The 20,398-nt window shown below is 43.9% G+C and overlaps 1 protein-coding gene across 1 annotated transcript in view; it reads right to left on the bottom strand.

Moving 5' to 3' along the window:
- Positions 1-20,398, bottom strand: part of SUPT6H (SPT6 homolog, histone chaperone and transcription elongation factor) — a 2,620,423-nt gene that overhangs the window by 919,690 nt on the left and 1,680,335 nt on the right. The window contains exons 23-24 of the mRNA XM_044054882.1: positions 11,501-11,628; positions 10,210-10,417 (exon numbers count right to left, since the gene is read on the bottom strand). Of these exons, the coding sequence (XP_043910817.1) occupies positions 10,210-10,417; positions 11,501-11,628 (336 nt within the window). The remainder of the gene's footprint in view (positions 1-10,209; positions 10,418-11,500; positions 11,629-20,398) is intronic.

Genomic DNA, 20,398 nt, shown 5'->3' with positions numbered 1-20,398 from the left:
TCAGGGGAAATGGAGGAAAAGCATATAGGAGACCCGGGGCCAATCGTGCACCAGCGTCCCTGGTGACTTCCCTGGAGGGGTAATAGGGCAAAGTAGCTCCTGCATTTGGCGTTCATTGGAGACGCAAACAGATCGCAGGTAGGCTGGCCCCATTTGCAAAAATCCTTCGCAACTGACTGTTTGAGGGACCACTCGTGAGGCAACAGTATTGCCCTGCTCAGCCTGTCGGCTATGACGTTGGATGACCCGGGATGTGCGTTGCGATCAGAAAGCGACCGGTGGACTCTGCCCATTGCCAAATTCTCATGGCCTCTCTGCATAGTTGGTAAGACCTGGTTCCCCCTTGCTTGTTTATGTACCAGACTACAGACATGTTGTCTGTCTGAACTGCAATGGTCCCTGGAGGAAGAAGGGGAGCAAAGTGTTGCAACGCCAAAAACACTGCCCTCAACTCCAGAACATTGATGTGCAGATTGTACTCCAGATTGGTCCATTCGCCTTGGACTGTCTGTCCCTGAAAGATGCCCCCCCACCCTATCAGGGAAGCGTCCGTGGTTATCGTCGCTGACGGTGCGGGTAGCACAAATGGTCTTCCGCTGGATAGGTTGCAAGTCTGTAACCACCACATTAGGTGTGATTTGCATGTTTTCGTTATTAATATTTCGTGTGTCAGTGGAAGTTGTTGGAATGACCATTGTGCAAACAGAAGCCATTGTAGCACTCTCATGTGCAGTCTTCCCAATGGTATCGCAATGAGAAGCTGCCATGAGACCCAAGACTTTCAGAACAATTTTTGCCGGGGACTTTCTGGACGACAGCAGAAGAGAAATGTTGATTTGAAGTGCTACTATTCTTTCTGTAGGAAGTTTTAGAACTAAATGGTGCGTATCTAATTCCGCTCCTATGAATAAGATATGCTGTGATGGCTGTAGTAAAGATTTTTCGAAATTTACTGAAATTCCAAGGTGTGTACAAAGTTGTAGGGTGTAATCCCTGGCTTGTATCAGTTGACGCCTGGTGGTGGCAGACAGGAGCCAGTCGTCCAGATACGGAAACACCTGGAATCCTAGGCGCCTCAGATGAGACGCTACCACTGCCATGCATTTGGTGAAGACCCTGGGGGCTGTAGTCAGACCAAAGGGCAGGGCTCGAAACTGATAGTGACTGGCTCCCAGCCGAAGCAAATGATCCCTGGACGCCCTGGCCATTTTGATGTGGTAGTATGCATCCTTCAGATCTATCGAGCACATCCAGTCGTCCTTCTGTAAGAATGGAAGGATCGATTGAAGCGTGACCATTCGAACTTTTCCTTCTTGACAAAGGTGTTGAGATGGCTTAGGTCCAGAATCGGCCTCCAGTCCCCTGTTTTCTTTGGAACTAAAAAGAACCTTGAGTAAGTTCGAATCCTATTTGGTCCGCTGGGACTGGTTGGATGACTCTTTTTCTAGCAGCTTTGAAATTTCTGTAGCTGCTGGGTCTCAGATGGGGTGGTACATCTGGGAGTTTTCTTTGGAATGGGTGTGGATAGAAATGGGATTTTGTAACCTCTGGTAACAACGCTTTTACCTAATTGTCTGAAGAAAGGTTTTGCCAGGCCTGAGGGTATAAAGCTAAGCGACCCCGACTGCCTCCAGAGCAGGACAGTTGGGCCTCCTCTCAGGAGTGCTGAAAAGGTTTGCCAGGAGGTTATCCCTGTCACCTTGGTTTTGGACCCCTCTGCCGCCAGGGCGTCTTCCACCTCTGCCCCCTCTGCCTCTAGAGGGGCATCACCCTGTGTGTTTGGGAAAGATCCTTGGGGTTTTGAAACCACATTTTCCCACCACGTTGCCCTTTGGGGTACGGTCTGGAAGGGTGGAAAACGGACTCCGACAGCAGACAGAGTCTTTCCCTCCTGTTCACACCGGTAAGGGTCTCCTTTACTTTAGGGCCAAAAGTGTGGCTCCATCAAATGGGGCGTTAGTAAAGGAAGACTTGAAGGCTTCCAGAACGAACATAAGCGCATCCAGGATTGCCTATGAAGAGCAATCGCTGAAGCCGCTGCCCTACTCGATCCCTCGGCTGCGTATGATATCAGCCTCATGGACGAGTTTACAATGGATGTAAGGGTGTTGAGATGTGCTGTAACTTTCTCTGAAACAGCAGCATCTGTAGTACCCTGGAGGGTATCTCCCAACTCTTTGACTAGATCCCTCTGTAAGCGTGTAAAATGAGTCAAATAGTTCAGGAACGCATAGAGAAAGCCGCTGAACTGAAAATGCTTCCGTATCTGTCCATGGTCCTAGAATCTTTGTTAGGCGGATGGACAGATGAGGAAGACTCCGACATCTCCTTTTTCGTGGCGCTGCCACCACCATGGCGTCTACTGGAACTCCTTTGGTGAGGTAAGCCTTGTCCTGTGGTGCCGTAATGTACTTATTAGGCTTCCTAGGGACTGGTTCCACTGTCAGGTGTCTCCCACGCCTTCGAGCAATCAACTCCATTAACTCATCGAAGGGCGGAGTGACCCAGGAGGAGGAAGGGCGAGCACCAAATGCCTTCAGCAAAACTGACTCATCCTCAGAAGGGGGGAGGGATTGCCAGTCACCTCTCTGTTTTAGGATCTCCAAGATGTCAGAAAAGGAGACATCTTCTGAAGGTGACTTAGGGGACCCTTCTGACTCATCCAAGTCAGTATCGGATGTCAAAGATTCCTGTGGAGAATCCAAGTGTCTCCTCTTACACAATCGTTTCCTAGGGACTTCTTCGTGGGGAACATCCAAGAAGCCTCCGAGGAAGAGGGGCACCCTCTAGGGGTGGCTGAGACACGGTGCTCGACGCTTGGATGTAGCCGTGGGTGCAGAGGAGGATAACGGTCCTTTGTGGGGAGGAGAAGCTGTTCCTGCTGATGTGGTTGTCTGGGTAGACAACACCTTCCTCATGAGGTCGAAGACCCCCGGGTCCCAAGTCGAGGTATCTCCCGGTTCCGAAGAAATGGGAAGAATCCCCGAAACAGGAACCGAAGGCACCGACCCGAGGACGGAACCGAGTCGATCCGCCGAGGCTCCGAGGAGCGTCGGAACCGAAACATCGGTCCGACTCTTGGTCCCGGAACCAAGGATGGATCTTCGGCCCCGAGACTCCAGTACCGGATCGGATGGAGTCGAGGTGAACGGTGCCGACCGAGAAAAAGACGGTTCTGGCACCGAGGGCTCCACAATCATCAGTTCAGCTTCTTCCGGCTCCGAAGACTGGACAGGTCTCGGAGGAGGAACAGATGGAGATAGTGGCAGGCCTTCAAGTCTCGACATCAACTGAGAGGAGACTGAGATAAGCTTGGATAAGGCCGTATGCTCCATCAATTTCTGCACCACACGGTCCACATCGGTGTCGGAGAGGGGCCTGGAAGAACGAGTCGAAGGGATCGAAGACGGAGCCGACCTCAACAGAGTCGGTGGAGGGAGCTCCGTCACCGGTTCCAAGACTCGAGGCTCGAAACTGCCAACAGTTGAACACTCGCCCAAGTCTGTGGAACCGGTGATCTAACTTACTCAAGAGCTCGGAGCCGATGACTTGGGCTCCGGCGTCTTCGATTCCTTCGAGGATTTGGATGCCTGGTCTGAAGCATCCAGAGCCTCCTGGAAAGAGGGTTTCAATAAACCTCTGTCCATCAGTTTCCTGCGCCTATCTGTCATGACCCTCCCACTAAAAGAGTGACAAATAGAACAGTCCTCTTGTAAGTGGAGAGGGCCAAGGCAGTAGACACAGGAACTGTGGTTGTCCGTGACCGACATCTTTTGGCCACAATGGCAACGCGTTTAAATCCAGATTTCATTTTCTCAGACATTTTTGTAGTAAGAGAAGAAGTCAAGTCCAGTAACAGTCAATCCAGAGAAAAAAAGGGTCAAATCCGGTAAATATGTCAGTCCGTTTGTCAATCCAAGTAGGGGTGGTAGGCCCCGAAAAACTCTATACCAGTTAAAAGAAGTTAAACTAAGTTAACGGTACCGAGAATTTCTCTCTACACACACACCATACACTAAATACAGTAACTAGTGATTTTGAACAAGTTCTCCTGAAAATTTAACAAAAAGAAAGTTAAATCTTATCTGAAAATCCTCGAGCTAGCCTCCAGCGATGCGAATGCAGCAGCGGCAAACTAGATCTGAGGTAAAGGCAGAGGGGGATTGTGGGTATTAGATGTCCTCGAGCTTCTTCTCGATGCAGAGCTTGCAGTCGGCCGGCACGGAGCCGAGGATCGGCTCCGAACCCATGTGTAAGAACAAAGGCGAGATTGAACACTCTCACATTAAAACATTATGCTGAACAGGAGCATCCAGTAACTTTGCTTTCACTTGATCAGGTAAGTTTTGTTCCTTTAACCAAGCATGTCTTCTAATGACTGTGCCAGAGGCAGCTGCCCTGCAAGAAGCCTCCAAGGCATCAAAACCACAGTGTAAACCATGTTTCCCCACTTGTTTAGTAGCATGCATCAAATCATGTAATTCCTTATTATCTGCACATGCAGAAATGGTACCGAACTTTTGTTTCATAACCGACAGTAGAAATTGCTGATATTTTAGCATATGAAATTGGCAATTTAGAGCCCTAATCGATAAAGTAGCAGAAGTATACACTTTTTTGCCCCATCTCTCCAAAGCTCTGGAATCCTTATCTGTCTGAATAGGATTTTTAGCAGAGACAGCCTTAACCCCCTTAGGACCCTGAGAAATGGTTTCTGGATCATCAGTAGGAATTTTGTAAAGGAACTAGTGGGAGTCAGGGACCCTGTAATATCTGTCGGGCTTAGCAGGAGCTGGAAGAAAGGAGTCATGAGTTAAATTAGCCTCAAAAAAAGCATCATCCACAATATCCAAAATAGGAGGAATAGCCAGGGGTCTATGTTGGGGAAGAAGGAAATCCCTGAGCCTTCTCTTAGATTCCGAGTACTCCTGTCCCTCCCAGTGAAAATGTTCCCTCATGTCATGTAAAGTTTCCCGAAAAGAAAAATCCTCAGGGGGAGAAGCTGATGGAATAGATTCCTCAGCATCATAATCCTCATAAGGAGGGAAAGAATATTCCTGTTCAGAGGAAGACACTGAAGAAATAGATGCCTGATCAGAAGAGTCATAATCCAACTCTTGCCTTGGCCTTTTGTCTGGAGGGGGATGTGAACCCCTAATCATGGTTAGCAAGTCCTCCGCCATTTTAAGTAACTGTTTCTGTGATTTGGGTCCCGGATCAGAAGAGGCCTGGGCTGGTGTCTTAGATTTAGAAGGAGTCTTTGTCCTGGGTTTTGCCTTTATCAGAAGCTGTGTAGGCCTGAAAACCCCCTCAGAAACCGGTACCTGCACAGCGGCTCTGGACCCATCTGAGGGAACATTGTCCGAAGGTCCTGCAGCTGGAGTGCTCAAAGGCCTAGTTGGCTCCTCGTGGGAGTCCGTTTTGGCTATCGGTTCTGAAATGGCCGACAACAGGGGCTGCGAAAGCACCTCACTGATGACGGCGAACCTGAAGATGGCTCTGACTGTGTAACGTCGTCTGATTTGGACCTCGGAGGCCTGTCCTTATCCTTGCGTCATTTGTGAACTCCGGTAGTCGGAAGCGTGTCCAATGACATTTTATAATTAAATCGCCTACCAAAGTAGTGAAAAGCAAAATCGTACCTCCGCTTAATCGTACGTTGGTTAAAATCTAGCACAAAACCGACAACTAGCTACGTCGTGGTCAGGGCCTAAACAAGGAATACAGTAAGAATGCAAATCCTTATGAAGTATTTGCTTCCCACAAGAAATGCAATTATTAATTTTTTTCTGACATCAGACTGGAGCAAGAAAAAAGTTTCCCCAACGGGGTACTTAGCTTTGAGAAGAAGTAGTAAGTCTTCAGGCTGAAGCATGAAAAAATATCAGGAGTCAGCCAACCGGCACTTGCGAACTGCTTTCACCGCACGGCAAGAAAGACTGGAGAACATGGCGTCGGCTGGCAGCTTTGTACTCCTGGCGCTCTGACATCAGGGAGCATGACTGAACAGCCGACGCCGGACCCAGACTTTGGGATTCTGGCCGACCGAGGACTGCCTGCCGGCAGGAAGAACCCTACAGTGATGACTGCAACAGTGAAACACGATGAACATTTGATAATGCATGCAGCCTGCTTTGAAGCATAGGTATCTTCTGCAAGATTCCCTGATTGGGATATGCAGGTAAGCCTCTTTTAAATCTAAAGTTGCCAACCAGGCATCCTTGCCTAGCATAGGAAGGAACTGGTGAAGAGTCAGCATCTTGAATTTTGGAATGTCCAGAAAGGTGTTTAGAGTAGACAGGTCCAGAATTGGACACCATGATTTGTCTTTTCTGGGTACCAGGAAAAGTCTGGAATAGAAACCTTGTCCCTTTTCCTCTTCTGGTACTAGTTGAATAGCCCCCATGGTTAGAAGGGAAAGTACTTGTTGCTGATACTCTGCCCACTGATTTGGGGGCAGGTCTGGCCACCCGTTTGGAGTTGGCAGCGTGTGGAAATGAAATCTGTATCCCTGGGACACTATATTTAAAACCCATTTGTCCTGGGTTATAAAGATGCCAGTTTCTTGAATCAAGAGCCAGTTTTCCCCCAAAGGGGTGGCTAAGAGGTAAGTGCTTGGTAACTTTAAAGGGAAGTCATTGAGACTGTTTACCATAGCTGGTGCCTTGTTATTTCCAGATTTGGAAGTGGAAGCACCCCATTGATTAGTTCTGAAAACCCCTTGGGATTGATAACTGGTGCTTTTGGAATGTCTGAGTTTGGCTGGAGTGGCTCTGGAAGGAGCTGGAAAGGACCAGTTCTTAGTAGGCCAGTGCCTACTAGGTGGTTGTACTTGTAAGAAATCTTTCATAGTTTGCATAAATTTAGCTTTATCTTCCATTTTTTGTAGAACTTCTTCAGCCTTATAGCAAACAGGCAGTCCTGCTGCAAAGCAGCATCCAGCAGTTTTGCTTTTACATGATCAGGCAGAGATTGTTCCTTAAGCCAGGCATGCCTTCTAAGCACAAACCCAGTAACAGCAGCCCTGCAAGAGGTCTCTAAAGAATCACAACCACATTGCAAAGTATGTTTGCCAACTTTTTCAGCTGAATGCAATAAATCCTGTAAATCCTTATTCTCCACACAGTCAGAAATCAACATAATTTTCTGTTTAAGTAGTCCCATGACATGCTGTTGATATTTTAGCATATGGAATTGACAGTTTAAAGCCCTGATTGCTAAGGTTGCAGAAGTATAAACCTTTTTACCCCATCTATCCAGCGCCCTGGAGTCTCTATCAGAAGGGGTAGGATTTCTATCAGAAGGGGTAGGATTTTTAGCAGTAGAAGCCTTAATGCCCTTGGGGCCCTGAGAAATGATTTCAGGGTCCGCAAAAGGATTTTTGAAAAGGAATTTGTGTGACTCAGGAACCCTGTAGTACCTGTCCAGTTTGCTAGGAGCTGGAGGCAAGGAATCGGGGGCCATTCTGGATTCCGAAAACACATCATCCACAATGTCTAGTACAGGAGGTATAGCCAAAGGCCTATGCTGAGGAAGAAGGAAATCCCTAAGCCTCTTTTTGGATTCAGAGAAATCCTGACTTTCCCAGTGGAAATGCTCCCTTAAGGTATGTAAAGTTTCCCCAAAAGAGAAATCCTCAGGTGGAGAAGTAGAGGGAATGTAATCCTCTGCATCAGAGTCCTCATAAGTAGGTATGGACAAATCCAGATCATTAGAAGAGTCAGAAGAAACAGAGTCCTCTTGGAGGAGGGGGGGGCTGGCTACCCCTTATTAGAGTAATTAAATCTTCTGCCATTTTGATCATTTGCTTGATAATCTTCGTGTTTCAATGTTGCAGTCATTACATTTGGGTAATCTGCTGGCAGGGGCCTGAACATGTGGCTTGGGCATCGGTTTTTAGACACAGATCGAGATTTAGGCCTTAGTATTGAAGTTGGAGTCGGTTTAATATGCAAGTCTATAGGCCTGAATACACCCTCAGAAGCCGGTGCCTGCACAGCGGCTCCAGACCTATCCAAGGCAGAGACATCCACAGGTTCCATATGTAAAGCATCTCGCGGCATACCGGACTCCAAATGGGTCTCAGTAGAGGCCTGCAAATCAGAAGTAGCAGGTATCAGGGGCTGCGAAAGTGCCTCACTGACTACCGATGAACTGGCTTAGGAGAAGCGTTGTCGGCAGTTTTGGACCTCAACGGCCTGTCTGTCTTTTTCTTTGCGTTTTTTCGGTATTCTGGTAGTCAGATGGCTAACAGACGTCATTTCTGGATAATTAAACAAAGAACCAAAATATTTAGAAGCAAAAATGTACTGACAACGGACAGTGCACTAATTAAATAAAGCACAAAACCAACAGCAGGTATGTCGTGGTCAGGGCCTAGGCAAGGAAAGCAGTACAAATGAAAATCCTTGTGAGGTATTTGCTTCCCACAAGTAATACAATTATTAACTTTTATTGACATCGATAAGGAGCAAGAAAAAGTTTCCCCAATGGGGTACTTAGCTTTTAGTTGAAGACTTCAGTTCTGAAACTCGAAAATTTCAGGAGTCGGCCGACCGGCACTTGCAAACTGCTTCTGCTTTGGGCACCACGCAGAAAGAAAGACTGATATAATGGCGTCGGCTACATGTTTTATACCCCTGACGACCTGACGTCATGGAAGAAGGGACAGCAACCGACGCAGGACCCAAGACTTTGTTAATCAGGCCAACTGAGGGCAACCTGCCAGCAGATTACCCAAATGTAATATCTGCAACAGTGCAACATGAAGATTATCACTGTTAAGAGACACACACTTCTTTTACTTCAGAAAATGCATGCTAATTCACACCCTCTTATTCTGTCAGCTTTCTAAATCAATATTACCAACATTTATAGGGGTTCCCAATTATGAATACTGCAGGTTAGATATCACTCAGAAAAAATGACACTCCCACTAATGGGTGAGACATTGGAAATGCAAGTAGTGGGTGACAAAAATTTTTTTTCTGACTACCCAAAACAGCTCCCTGTTTGACAAACAGTTTCCTCCTCATCACTCAGATAGTAGCTGGTCACAGCATCGTCATCATTAAGTAACCACAGATTTTTCCAGTTTCTGGCCCTAAAACCACAACTGACAGCTGATGTGCTTGTCCGCAGAAATTAGGGCACACTCACCATGAAGGCTATGTAGAAGCAGCCTGACAGATCCAAGTAGATGTCCCAGTCTCATATGCTGCACGTTAGACCACTGATTCTTAAAAGATTTTACATGTTAAATGGGTAGGCAACTACTTCTGCAAACTCTGATGTACTAACTACTGCAAACTTTTCATCTACTAATGCAAACTGTGCACTTGCTAATAACGATGTGCAAGGACAACCTAACATCTGATATTTATTTTTTAGTTGTAATGAAAGCTAAATATACATGGTGACTGTTCAGTTCTGGTAAAGCTTAAACAGCAAATTCCAGTTAAAACTTAACAGCTACTACATGCATATTGCTAATGCTGTCTGAACTGTGCATTCTAAAAGAAACCATACCTTTGAGTACTGCACCAACTATAGATCTGGTGTTTATTGTCAAGGTCATAGTATAAAAAAAACAACTAGGTACCACAATATATGTTTGCCTGACAACCTAGTTTTGAAGTTAGTTTAATGGAAGTGGTTGCTGCTTTAGAAAAGCTAAAAAGTTTAAGATTTACCAACTAAACATGCCAGTCAGTTACAGGAGCAAATCCAGGCAATGTTTTTAAAACAGGGTTAAACACAGTTAAAGAATAAGCACAACTGGGAGGATGACAGGAGATGAACTCGCCAAATCTAAGTTAACAGTGTCTCTAGCTTAAAATATAAGATGTAACAAAACTCTTTCAATCAGTACAGTTAATCCTACAGTCTCTCTTGACTGTAATGTTGTTTATTTGAATGAAAGGCACTAAAACTCCTTACCATTTTGGTGGCGAATGCATTTTCACACTAGGAGACTAGAATCAACATAGCAGTGCAAGACAGGCAGCCCGGTGGGCTGAGAATATGCACCTGATGCTGCAATAAGAACAGACGTACATCTTCTAAGCAGGGCAGACAAAAGTTATGAACACCCAGCAAACAAATGTGCAAAACATTTTTTAATATGGAACACTTCTATAAAGGTGCAATGAAAGTCAAGAAGAACCAAAAATCCAACCAGTACAGCTCAAAATATTCCTAAAGTCAAACCTGTCTTTCCAGCTCCTCTGCAAAAGCATCAAGGTCCAAGTCTTTCAGCCTTTCTGGGTTTTCTAGAATTTCTTCAAGCGCTCCAGCAGGATTTGCATCCTCTGCAGACTCATCATACTCTAAAGCATCAACTGCCATTTTTCGTGCCCACTCGTAAGTCTCCGGATGAACTCTGGACCCATCCAACACTTCAATGTAAGAATCAGTGCTAATAAAAAAAAAAACGATGTACAAGTATTAGAAACATCTGCAATCTGCAAAATTTCTTTTCAAAGGAAGACAGTGAGTAAACCGCTGTCAAGTACCTTACAACCATCTTACTAAACTAGAAGACCACTGTAATTACTTAAATAGCAATACCATGTAAAAGAAAACTATGTTCAAGTCCTAATGTAGAATATTTTCATGTAATAACTTAAAACGCTACCACACGTGACGGATACAAACTGCACTGATTGTAGTTCATGCTACCTATTTATTCATTTATGTATTTGTTCACTTGGGCAGTCTGAATGGCATTCAGAGTAATCCCCTCTCAGCAGAGGCCTGGGAAGAAAAGCTCCATACATAAAAGTGAAAAAAGTAAAAATTAATGCAAAGCAAGCTTATGAGCAAACAGTAGCAATGTCAGAGTTAGCCTTACAGATTTACAATAAATTATACTGAATTAGTTACAATTACATATACACAGCAGATTCATGGTAGATTAATTTTTAAAAATGCCACATTAATACAATGTTGCACAGCATTATCATAGTACAATAGGGATAGTAGCTGCAATGCAGTAAAGCGCACAAACAGGGACATGGGTGCAGAGAAGTTCTCACTTAATGGCAACATAGATTGGTGTTGAAAGTAGGTCTAGAGGAGTAAGGAAATGGATATGGGAATGTAGAATGGGAACGAAAAGACAGCAAGATTGTATAGCTGAAGGGGGGAGGAGGAAAAACAAAATAAAGTAGGTAGAAGATATTTTGAGTCTGAAGTATCAATAAGAGTTAAAATAGGGAAAATGGATAAACAAAAAACACGGTAACCTTCTGCATGGTAAATATAACAAGTTTTATAAATGCAAACTTCTTGTATATACCATTTAAGTGCTCTACAAAACATAATCCTGTCAACTCTCAAAACAGCTCAAGGGCTAATTAATTTACATTTACTTAGTCACAGCATTACAATAAAATTCCCATTCCTGCTGCAGAGTCCACAATCAGAAAGAAGAAAAATCAACTAGTACTCTAGCAGAGATAAACGTTCAAATGCAAAAGTGTACGTTTAGCACACTAACCTGTCTCCTAGAGAATTTGTGTCGATTTTAACAAAACCAGAACAATTGATGAAAACCTTTGGACCCATGTGGCACATCGTAACTAGCTGAGTCCTGCTCTCAAGTCGTGTGTTGTTCTGTTTCAAGATCTATAAAAAGCAAAAACACAGTACTTAATCCAAAAACTAGTAACTCTACGACAAATTGCAGTCAAAGTGTTGCTGCTTTAAAGAATCCAGTCATCGTTTAGTAATCAGGAAGACCAAATAGACTACAATATTGTAAAATAATGAAGAAATAGCTACAAAACTTCTATAAAAATGTAAAGCTATATAAACACAAACAGAAACCTTTACTGTAACTTGCACAGGAAAGATTCCTTTTACCAGCACACATCTACTGAAAGGATTACAGTTTTAGTTTGAGTTCGACCATAATCAATCTCACCTACTAGCATGTATTTTTACTAAATTATTCTTCCCAGCAGTAGCCCATTCTGTAATTTAAATATACGTGGCCAACATAGATACAACTTTTAACATATGTGGAAACAGAAATCTTTTACAGATAATGGAATCATTCAAACATCAAACAAAATTGTGCTCAACTATAATAAAATCCAAGAAAGGCTGAACTCCACTGAACAGAGAGAGCAAATCATCACAAATGACCAAGGAAAAACAATATGAGTGTTACCTACATAACCCTAGATCAACTACCAAAAGGGAAAGGACAAGCCAGTGTGTGTGTGTGTGAAACTGAAAGGCTGGTATAGACTTGCTTATCCTAGATGATGGTGGTATTGTGCACTGAAGCACTGCTGACACCTATTGGACACTGGAGTGCAAGACAAGCAGCCCTGTGGGATGAGAACATGCACCTGATGCTGTTAAGGTTGTTAGCATACAAAGTAACCCTGCAAACATGGGTGCATAAGTGTGCATGTGCAGGAAAGGGTCACGGCATAGCAGACTGTTACTTCATAAAGGCACATACCAGCTACTAAGGGACAGGACAAGGGCCTAACAGCAGAAATCATCACACCTCCCTGCCTACTTCCTCAAGGGATGACAGCCACCAAGAGGTGGATTCTCAGCCTCCTTCAGTGCAATGGACTATAAAATGGGGCAAACCCCTTTCCTGCCATATTGTCAAATCATTTCTCTCAGTTCAGAATCCTACTCTCCACAACTAGTTTTCAAAATCACTTGAATCGTTTTACTATCCTCTCTCTGCCATAGACAAAATTTTGAGATACCGCTCATTCCCATGTCTTCATTTCTAATACAAACATTATGGTAATCACATACTTCATTAACTCTAAACCTGCTTTATACCCCATTGCTAAAATAAATTAAAATTTTCTGCTTTACTCAGTTCTTTCCCTTACATCAATTTATTTAAATTTTTAAGCACTAATCACATGATCTATTATCTGACAAGCCCACTAAAACACCTCTTTAAATACTCAATGTTCAACACCTACTAACGCATAGTATCTTTTATACTTCAACAACTGCCTTTATTTCATAAGAATGTAATAAATTAGCAACTGTGTGCAATTTAGTGTGTATTACTTAACATCTGTTCACGTATATTACTCAATGTCTGTTTAAAAATGCTTGCAATATGTTGGGAGCCTTTTTCCCTGGACCTCTATTGAATTTTTTGTTTTTAAATTAAACCTAGTCTGACACACCTAGTAAACAAAAGTAAAATAAATAAATAGGAACCTCCATGGGGTGTTCTATGCTAACATCTAGGGGGAATAGGGAACAAATAGGTCTACATAGTTCCTAAACAAGCTATTAGGTAAGCAGAAGAAAAAAAGGAACATGCATGCATACATACTTGCATACAAACCTTGCCACAAATCCCTGCAAATGACTATACCTCCTGTACCTCATATTTCAATCAAGATCACTACAATTTGTGGGAAGGAACCTATCCCTTATGTTGTGAGAAGCCACAGAAAGTTGGTCTTTGACATACAAAATGTAGCTTAATAAATCAATGCTGCACAAAAGACATATCGCTGAAACAGTATGACTATAACCTCAAACCTATACCAAAAAAGGCAATAACACAGATTAGAATTTCAAGCTTACAGACTGAAAGAAATACTACATATTTAGACTAACAGTCCTCCTGTCCAACAATACAAACGTTAGGTGCATGCACACACAAATAGATTAACACAATGTGATCAACTGTGTGGCCATGCTCAAGTGTTTACTACCAAAATTAAGACCTTATACTAAAGTTCAGAACCATGAGCAACCTATCAACTAACATGTCTTAATAGTCCGTGGCCATGATCTATTCTGAAAAAGATGCAAAATTCAGTCTCAGTCACTTGAACCAGAATGCATTTTCACACTGGCAACATGATCACATCATAAAATGTAACCGATTTTAAACTCAATAGGATTACATCATTAATCATGTGATTAATTTACTTTATACGAATGTGATGTGGAGCTCTGAACTAATTAAAGCGCGATTTGTATATGAAAACTTGTGTTCATTAAATTTATTCTGTTGTGAACTATATTGCTTACTTCACTATACGCAAAATGTAACAGCATGGAGACAGAAGTGTTAATCAAGATGAAAGTTAGTAAGGGAAAAAAGAAATTATGTTGTTACCATAAAGTTCCATCTGTGTTGTCGATCTTCATTAATTCTTGACTGATGGGCTTGGTTCCGACCTCTTGGAACCGACTTGGCCGTTATATATAGCTCTGGCCAGCCAAAAACTCTCAAGCTAAGGCTCTACCCACAATGCCCCTCTCCCCATTACCTCAGATCGAGTTTGTCTAATATTTAAGAAAATACAGAAAGCCTGTCTAAGGTATAACCATTCAAAACTCCAAGACTAGGTCCGGAACTCAAGGAGTCTTTTGGAGGGGGCAGGAGGATGGGATATCAAAAATGAAAGAAGTTCGACAACACAGATGAAACGTTATAAGAACATAACTTCGTTAACTGAAGTTGTCAACCTTCATTCATTCTTGACTGATGGGACAGAGTCCCTAGCTGCTTTAGATCTTGGAAGGCCCTAAGGAAGGCTATTCCTGAGCACCATACAGACAAAGGATGCTCTTCCTCTGGTGACCATGTCTAACTTGTAATGAGTGATAAAGGAATGGAGAGGAGCTCAAGTTGCAGCTGCACATATGTCTTCCACAGAAGCTCTGAAATTGAAAACAGCTGAAGTGGAAACAGATCTAGTAGAATGAGCTAATAGTAGCTGATAAACTTGAGTTTATTTTGGTTGTATATAAAGGTAAGAGAGTCTTTCAGCTATCTTGACTAGGTGACCTTTGATATAGGCTTGCCCAATCTAGGTCCTGAAAATGATTAAAAAATAGTTGGTCTGATTTTCTAGAAGATTTCGTTCTGTCCAAGTAAAAACTTAATTGTCTGTGGACATCTAACAAATGAAAACAGTACTCTCCTTTGTTCATAAATTTTGGGACAAAAACTGGTAAGTCTATGGACTGGGTGATATTAGACTCCTGATACCACTTTGAGAAGGAAGGAAGGAAGGAAGGTGTATTTGGTTCTGAGTGATACTCTTTCTTTGTGAAAAATGATGTATGGATGTTTCACACACAAAGCCTGTAACACTGAAATTCTCCTAGCAGACTTGATAGCTTGGAAAACTGTTTTTCTAGTAGCTAAGAACTTGAGGTCGCAAGTGGCTGCTGGCTCAAAGGGCGGTCAACCTAGACACTGTAAGACTAAGGCCAAATACGATGGGGCTACAGGGTCCTTGAAAAGGGTGTTTTAAAAGCAGAACGTCTTTAAGAAAATTTTGCATAGACAATGAGACATCAAGGAATGGCAATCAAAACCATTATGAAAATTTGTAATGGCAGCCAAATGAACCTTAACTGAAGACGAAGAAGCCCCATTTCAAACAAGGTAGCTAAATATTCCAATACCTTATCAACTGATGCCGAAAAAGGGTCTACGTGATTTGCAGTAGCCCAAATTGAAAATCTTTTCCATTTGTCAAGACAAAGCTTCCTGATGGATGGTTTAAGGGTGTCCAGAAGTATCTTTTGCATGGGAGAGGACAAGTTATTCTGCCTGGCTAATACAGAATTGGAGAAACTAAACAGTCAGCTTGAGATTTTGAAGACTGAGATGCACCAAACCCTGAGGGTGAGACAGTAAGTCTGGAGCTGGGTCCAGAGTCCACGGGTGGTGAACCAGATAAGGCTAAAGATAGGAAAACCAGATTTGACCGGGCCTGTACGGTGCAGTGAGAATCACTTTGCTTCCCAACCGTTGGGCTTTCTTGAGAAACTGGGGGATCAGTGTAATTGGGGGAAAAGACATACAGGAGTCCCTGGTGCCAATCAAGAAGAAGTGCATCTCTCGGGGACTCCCTGCAAGGGGGAATTAGGGCAAAGTAGCTGCTGCATTTGAGGTTTATGGGAAAAGTGAACAGGCTGTAGCAAGGCTGACCCAGTTGATGAAAGATCTTTGTTACTATGTTGGGACTGAGAGACCACTCGTGAGGCAGGAGGATACAACAGCTCAGTTTGTCTGTAACCATGGTGGAGTTCTCCAGGATATGTGTTGCTATCAGAAAGTAGTTGGAAGCGATTGTGCATTGCCAAATCCTTACAGCTTCCTGACACAGAGGATAAGACCTGGATCCCCCCTGTTTGGTGATATACCAAACTACGGACATGTTGTCTGACTGGAATGCAATTGTCCCTGAAGGAAGGACAACCTGAAATACTTGCAACGCTACAAGCACTGCCTTCAATTCTAGGACGCTGATGTGCAAACTGGCTTCTTCAGAGACAAAGTGCGTTGAACAGTCTTTCTCAAAATGCCCCCCGCCCCATCTGGGAAGCGTCCATGGTCACTACGGCATTGGGCTGAGAGGAGGAAAAGGAATGACCCCCCACAGATTCTCTTCTGGCTTCATCCACCAAGATCAATCCTTCTTGCAACAATTTATCAAGACTGGATGGGACATGGGGAACATTAGAAGTGACATTGTGACACCAAGAGCCATTGAAGCAGCCTCATGTGATACCTCACTTGGGGAACTAACGTTATTGTCGCTGCTATGGATTCCACAGCTTGTAGCACCAGATGAGCAGAAACCCTGCTTTGGGAAATGATTACCTAAAGTCACATTCTGAGTTTCAACAGTCTGTGGAGAGAAGGCTACACAGGATACTATATTTAACCTTTCTCTGATGAATTCCAGATCCTATGTGGGAGTCAACTGTGACTTTTCTTTGTTGACTGAAATGGCTACTGTGTCGGCAAGATGTAGAGCAAAGTCTATGGCGTAAAGCAGCAGATGCCTGAAGGCCGTGGTGAGGAGCTAGTCATCTAGATATGGAAAAACACACAATCCCTGTAGTCTCAAATGAGCTGCTATGACTGCCATGCATTTGCTGAACACCCTGGGGGCTTGCGGTGAGACCGAAGGGCAGTGCTCAAAATTGGTAATGGCTGTCTCCTACACAGAAGTGGAGACATCTTCTGGCGCGTTCGTCCATTTCTATGTGGTAATATGCATCCTGAATGTCTATACAGCACATTCAATCGTCGTCCTCTAGGAAGGGTAGGATTGACTGAACCCTGAACATCCAGAATTATTTCTGTTGTACAAATTTTTTCAATAGGCTGAGATCCAAAATTGGTCTCCAGTCCCCTTTCTTTTTTGGCACTAAAAAGAATCTTGAGTAGAATCTGGATCCTATTTGGTATGGTGAAACTACTTGGATGACTCTCTTATGAAGCAGCTTTTGAACCTCTAGTGCTGCTAGATCCCCCTGACTGGGTGGAACATCAGGGATTTGCTTTTGGAAATTTGGGCAAAGACTGAAGAGAATACGGTAACTTCTGGTAATTATTTTCTGCACCCAGGTATACGAGGTTATTGTAAGCCAGGCTGAATGGTGCAGAGAGAACCTCCCCCGACCGCTTCCAGAGGTAAGTAATCGGGCATCCATTCAGGAGCCTGATATGGTTGTCCAGGAAAGGAATATCTGGAGCACTGGTTAAGCAGACCCCCCCCCTCTGCCACGGGAGGGGCTTCTTCCAGAAGAATTACCCCCTCTGTCCTGGGAGGAATAGTCATCACATGTGTCCAAAAAATACCCTTGGATCTTCCTGAACTACATGTTTCCACTCCTCTGATTCCTGGAGTAAGGCTACTGAAGAGTGGAAAAATAAACGCTCACAGCAGAAAAGGTCTTTCTGTCTTTTTCACACCTGGCCAGTGTGTCTCAGACTTTTGGGCCAAACAAGGAAGTACCATCAATGGGAGCATTGATAAAGGAAGACTGAAGGCGTTCCTCGAAATCACATATGTGCATCCAGGCATGACGCCTAATAGCAGCACCTGTACCCGCTGCTCTAAACTTCCCTTTGGCTGTATGAGCAATAAGCCACATGGATGAATTTGAGACTGACTCCAGGGTGCAAACTGAGAGACTACTTTATCTCAAACCCAGTCAGATACTGCTCCTGCAAGGATGTCTGATAGCTCAGTTATCAGATCCCTTTGGAGTCTGGTAAAATGTGCCAAGACGTTCGACTGAATAGAGAAGGTTGATGAAGCAAAGACCTGCTTCCCAAATCTATCCATTGTCCGAGACTCTCGATTAGGAGGATGGAAAGTTGGAACTCCCGTCAGCAGAGTTAATTTTTCGTGGCCGCCACCACCACCACAATGGCATCCACTACTAGACCCTTAGACCAATGGGACTGATCCTCCACGGCTGAAATAATTTTATCTGGTTTCTGGGGAATAGGCTCTATGGAGGCAGGAGCCGTCCACACTCGCTGAAAGATCAACTTAATTAGGTCATCAACGGGTGGGGTTAACCAAGAAGTGGAAGTGTGGGCAAGAAAAGCTTGAAAGAACACAGACTCCTCAGAGGATGGATTTGAGGGCTTCAAATCACCACTCTGTTTTAATATTTCTAGGACGTCTCCAAAAAAAGACATCTTCCGGGTGTGATCATGGGGACCCGTCCCCATTCATAGTAATCTGTCTCTTCAGTGAAAGATTCTTCAGGAGAATCCAGGTGCTTTCTCTTGCATGTCCTTATAGGGTAGCTCCTCAGGTGGAGGTTCTGAGGAGGATTCCTAAGAGAGGGGGACCCTGAACGTGGGTTTCTTGCAACTCATGTCCTCACTATCCTGACATAGCAGTGTGTGACAGCTGAGAACCAGAAGAAATAAAAATATGTCACTTTGATGAGGATGGAACCAGCTGGTAGCCTGCTGAGGCCAACACTCCCTCCATAATCTGGAAGGCAGGCTCACCCAGAGAGGGATGACAGCCCGGAATAAAGAAAGACAACCTCAGAACTGCGGTCACACCCCACTCCAACGACCCACCACCCAGACCAGGAGCCGAGAAACGGCTCAAAACTGCCATGGCCCGAGAGATGCAGATGGCAACATGGAAATAGCCAAAACCGGTCCAAAGATCTCAGAGTTGATACCCAAACCACGGTCCCGGGTATGCAACTGATGCGAAGGAGCCAAAGACCACAGAGTCGACTCTGGTATCGAGGTGAGAACCACCGTCGGCACTGAGGTTAACTGGCACTAGAAGCATCATGGTGGGGGCTCCAAGCACCAAAACGAGGTTCAAGGAGGATAAAGTGTTGGAGTCCTTAGAGAATAAGCCTCAGCTACAGGTGGTAGAGAGGTCTGTGACAGTGCAGGGAGGCCTCTGGCTGCCAAAAGCTGATTCACTAATCTGAGTAAGCCAATTCTAACAGACTCCTGCAAGGAAAGGATTGACATTCCTGAAGGGGACTCAGGCCTATCTAGAAAGTGGCTTGGATGCTGACCCAAAAAGGGGTCCACTGAAGGGGAATATCTAGCCCTGGGCATAACTGGTAAATTGACTTTCGGCGCCGCATGTTGATGTATGGATGGGAATTGTGGATCCGAATGAGATGACAATGGAGGTTAAAATATTATTGTTGGTGCTGAAGAGGTCGTTGGCACCAAAGAGATTTTTGTCTGAGCCGGTTCAAGGACTGTTGGCACCGATGAGGACTTAACTGTTTTCGATGCCGAAGGTGAACTTATTGTCAGTTTCAGTACTTCGGCTTTAAATTCTGACGAAACCATCAGAGCCTAAGGTTTTGTGACTTAGATTCATGTGCTGCAGGGGAAGACGGCACAGAGTGGCTTCTTTACTTTACTTCAGGTTTAGGAGATTTTGAAGTCTACGCCTTAGATAGGGCTTCAGTAAAGGGACATTTTAGTAAACCTTTCAAAAAAAGTTTGTTGCGCCTTTCAGCTAAAGTACAGGCGCTAAAGCCCTGACGAACAGTACAAGCCAAGTTCAAGTGAAGGTCAACCAAACAATACAAGCAGTAAATATGCCCATCATATCTGGGCATATTCCTGCCACAGTCGTGACACTGTTTAAATTGAGATGTCCCCTTTTGCTTCTCTGCCCTATTGAAAGGTTAGTTTGTCACTAATATACACAAGCACACAAACACACACAACACAGAGTAAGGACAGGAAAGGAATTGTATTTTTTTTTTTAATATACCAAAAATGGTAAAAGAAAATACCCAAATGGGTAAAGGGAGAAAGAGGATAAAGAATGAAAAAGAAGATACCAACAATGGTATAAAAGATTACCAAAGGTAATAGAAAAAGGGAGGAGGCCTAATAACAGTGATGGCAAAAACAGAGTTACAGAGAGGTAAAAGGAGGGTGGGTAGAATAGTTGGAAACACTCTCACTAAATAATAATTTTGAAAAACTATCTAGCAAAAAAATCTAAGCAAAAAAATTTAGAAAGAAAAAATTTATAGCACTTAGCTCAGAGCATCGGCTGATGTGTCCAATTTTCTACGTGGCAAATGAGATCTGTAGTAGTAGGGAGAGCCATAGCCC

This window comes from Protopterus annectens, chromosome 13.part0 (genome assembly GCF_019279795.1).
Source record: "Protopterus annectens isolate FY-2018-M chromosome 13.part0, PAN1.0, whole genome shotgun sequence".
Classification (NCBI taxonomy): Eukaryota; Metazoa; Chordata; order Ceratodontiformes; family Protopteridae; genus Protopterus; species Protopterus annectens.
Note: the sequence above shows the minus strand (reverse complement) of the source record. Positions and strands in the feature narration are given on the sequence as shown.